The sequence below is a fragment of the Zingiber officinale genome, chromosome 3B (assembly GCF_018446385.1).
Source record: "Zingiber officinale cultivar Zhangliang chromosome 3B, Zo_v1.1, whole genome shotgun sequence".
Taxonomy (NCBI): Eukaryota; Viridiplantae; Streptophyta; class Magnoliopsida; order Zingiberales; family Zingiberaceae; genus Zingiber; species Zingiber officinale.
In genome coordinates, this window is record NC_055991.1 from 100,291,559 (window position 1) to 100,293,967 (window position 2,409).

At 38.1% G+C, this 2,409-nt stretch overlaps 1 protein-coding gene across 1 annotated transcript; it reads right to left on the minus strand.

Annotated features, from left to right (window-relative positions):
• Window positions 1-885: 885 nt before the first annotated feature.
• On the minus strand, window positions 886-1,920 carry LOC121967169 (zinc finger AN1 domain-containing stress-associated protein 15-like). Its single transcript, XM_042517220.1, has one exon. The coding sequence runs from the start codon at window positions 1,466-1,468 to the stop codon at window positions 1,043-1,045; it is 426 nt and encodes a 141-aa protein (XP_042373154.1). The 5' UTR covers window positions 1,469-1,920; the 3' UTR covers window positions 886-1,042.
• Between the last annotated feature and the right edge of the window lie 489 nt (window positions 1,921-2,409).

Consider the following 2,409-nt stretch of genomic DNA (forward strand, 5'->3'; position numbering starts at 1 on the left):
GTAAAATGAAACTATTCATCATTCTGAGTATTCCAATATGTCATTAGATTAGCATTCTATAACATGTAGGATGATACTCTAACACCATGGTGAACTATTTCAAAACAAGAAACTCCAAGTTCATATCATCAAACAAAAAAAAAAGGCTTTTGAGATCCTTACCTAGCAAAATAATCCTTCGCTGGCTAAGCTGATATACAAAGTTGCCTGACACACCCTTTCTCGTTATTATGACCAGAGTGAGCAAATATCATAATTGAATGACATGAAGGAAAGCCAAAACAATGTGACTAATATGAAGAGCAAACTTGCTGTGCATGACTAAAGAAAAGGGTATTTGAAAGCAATTCATCTCGCTGTCATGCATCTGTTGAAGGTTAAAAAGAAGCACACGATCCATTGCAATACACTTAGAACAGAGGAAGCACAATTACAATCTCTATACTTAGATTCTACATCTGTTTCAATTGCATGATTACTCTAACAACAACAGTCAGTCAGATTTCAACACCACATACACCATATGTACTGACTTAATAAGCTTACAAAACCCAGATTCAACTCTGTGCCGGCTACTGGATCTGTGTGTAAATTACATAGGTTATAACCAACTGCCAAACATAGATAACCATGGAGGATAACCAAGTAACCTTAGCAGCTCTTGTGAGAAGGTTTGACTTGGCCCATGGCAATTTGCTCTCAACTGAGGATAGCACGACCTCATAAATAATCTCCTAACTTTTTAAAGCTAAGCTAATACAAAAATAAAAAATGCCTAAACCAGCGTTTCTCATTATGCCAATCAGAAAGAAGAATCATATCAAATTGCAATGAACGAAAGGAAAAAAAAAACTAATCTCTAATGCAAACTTGCAGTCCAATGACTTACGAAATGGTGTAGAAGCAAATCATAATGCAGCATATTGCTGTTCAAGGTTAACGACAACATACCATTTTAATTCCAATCTAGCAGACTTGGAAAAGGCGAGGCACAGCAAGTATAAACTACCAAACAAAATAAATCATGGTGGATAACAAAACATCAAATTTTAATAATCTTAGCAGCTCTTATGAGAGGGTTGGCCTTTGCAATCTGCTCTCGACCAGCAGCCTTGTAATCAAAAGAGCAATCATGGGTGTCAGAGTAACGGTGGCGGGCACAGAAGAGATCCCCACATCGGCACCGGAAACCAGTAAGTCCCACCCTTTTGTCGCAACTCGAGCAGCGGTTGATGGATTGAAACGGTGGCAGAGCCTTGTCGCTGTGCTTCTCCTTGGGACCAAGATCCACGGTCGCCGGGTTTCCCAAATTCTCAGGTGTATTTAGAGATGAGAGCTCTTGCAGAGTCTGCAGGCAATGGGCAGACGGCGACGGTGGTGGTTGAGGCGAGGAGGAACTCGGAGAAGGGGAAGAGGGTTTGAGGATTTCAGCTTCATCCTTATTAAGGTTGCAACTTTCCCCTGCCATCTATCCCAAATTGAAGAAGAAAAATCCTAAACACAGCTAAAAATCGAGAGACGGAGAGAGAGAGAGAGTTACGCAAATAGAGATCGAAGCGAGTTCAAGATCCAACAAAATAAGCAGCGCGTAAACAACCGCAACGACGTCGAAAGCTAAGATTCAACAGACTTTTTTCCCCCACGCATTTAGGGAGAACAAAGAAATCAGAACAGAAGGGCAAAAAAAAAAAAAAAGAAAGAAAGGGATAAGACAAGGACAACAAACGAGATCCCAGAAGAAAGAGAAGAAACCGCGGGATCGAGCTCACCGGAGTCGAATTTTACAGAAGCTTATAGACGAAAACAAAGAAGATGATCGCAAAAGCCTCCTCGAGACGGATTACGCATCGATCAAGCGATTGGTTTGGATGAGGAAAGGTAGGGAAGTTGCCTGAGAAGGTTGCGGAGGCTTATTGCTAATAGAATAATAGTATTATTATAAATGATAAAATAAAGAAGAAGACAAATCCATTGGTATTAGTATTACAAGCATTCCTACCAATAAAAAAACAAAAGTAACCTCTTGTCTTGGTACTAATTTCCAATTTAGCAGATTAATTTTAATTAAAAAGATAAGGAGGGGACAAAGAAGCTTAGAAAAGTTGATATTCAAAAAAAAAAAAAAAAAAAATATGCTCTGGGCTCCTATTTCTTTTCTTAAAAAAAATAAAAAAATAAAATAAGAAAACTGGAAAGAAAATAGCTTTTGGTTAAAATTTCCAAATAACCAGTCAGGTGGCTGTTCTTTCCTCAAGGAAGAATAAATAGGCTTTAAATACGGGTGTTCTCTCCTAGTCTTTGGTATGGCATTCGTTTGATCATTAGGATCGTAATGAATTAAATGTTAGTGAGTAATTTTATTGTTTAAGTTGATAAGAATTTATTTATGTTCCTTTGAGTATACAAAAT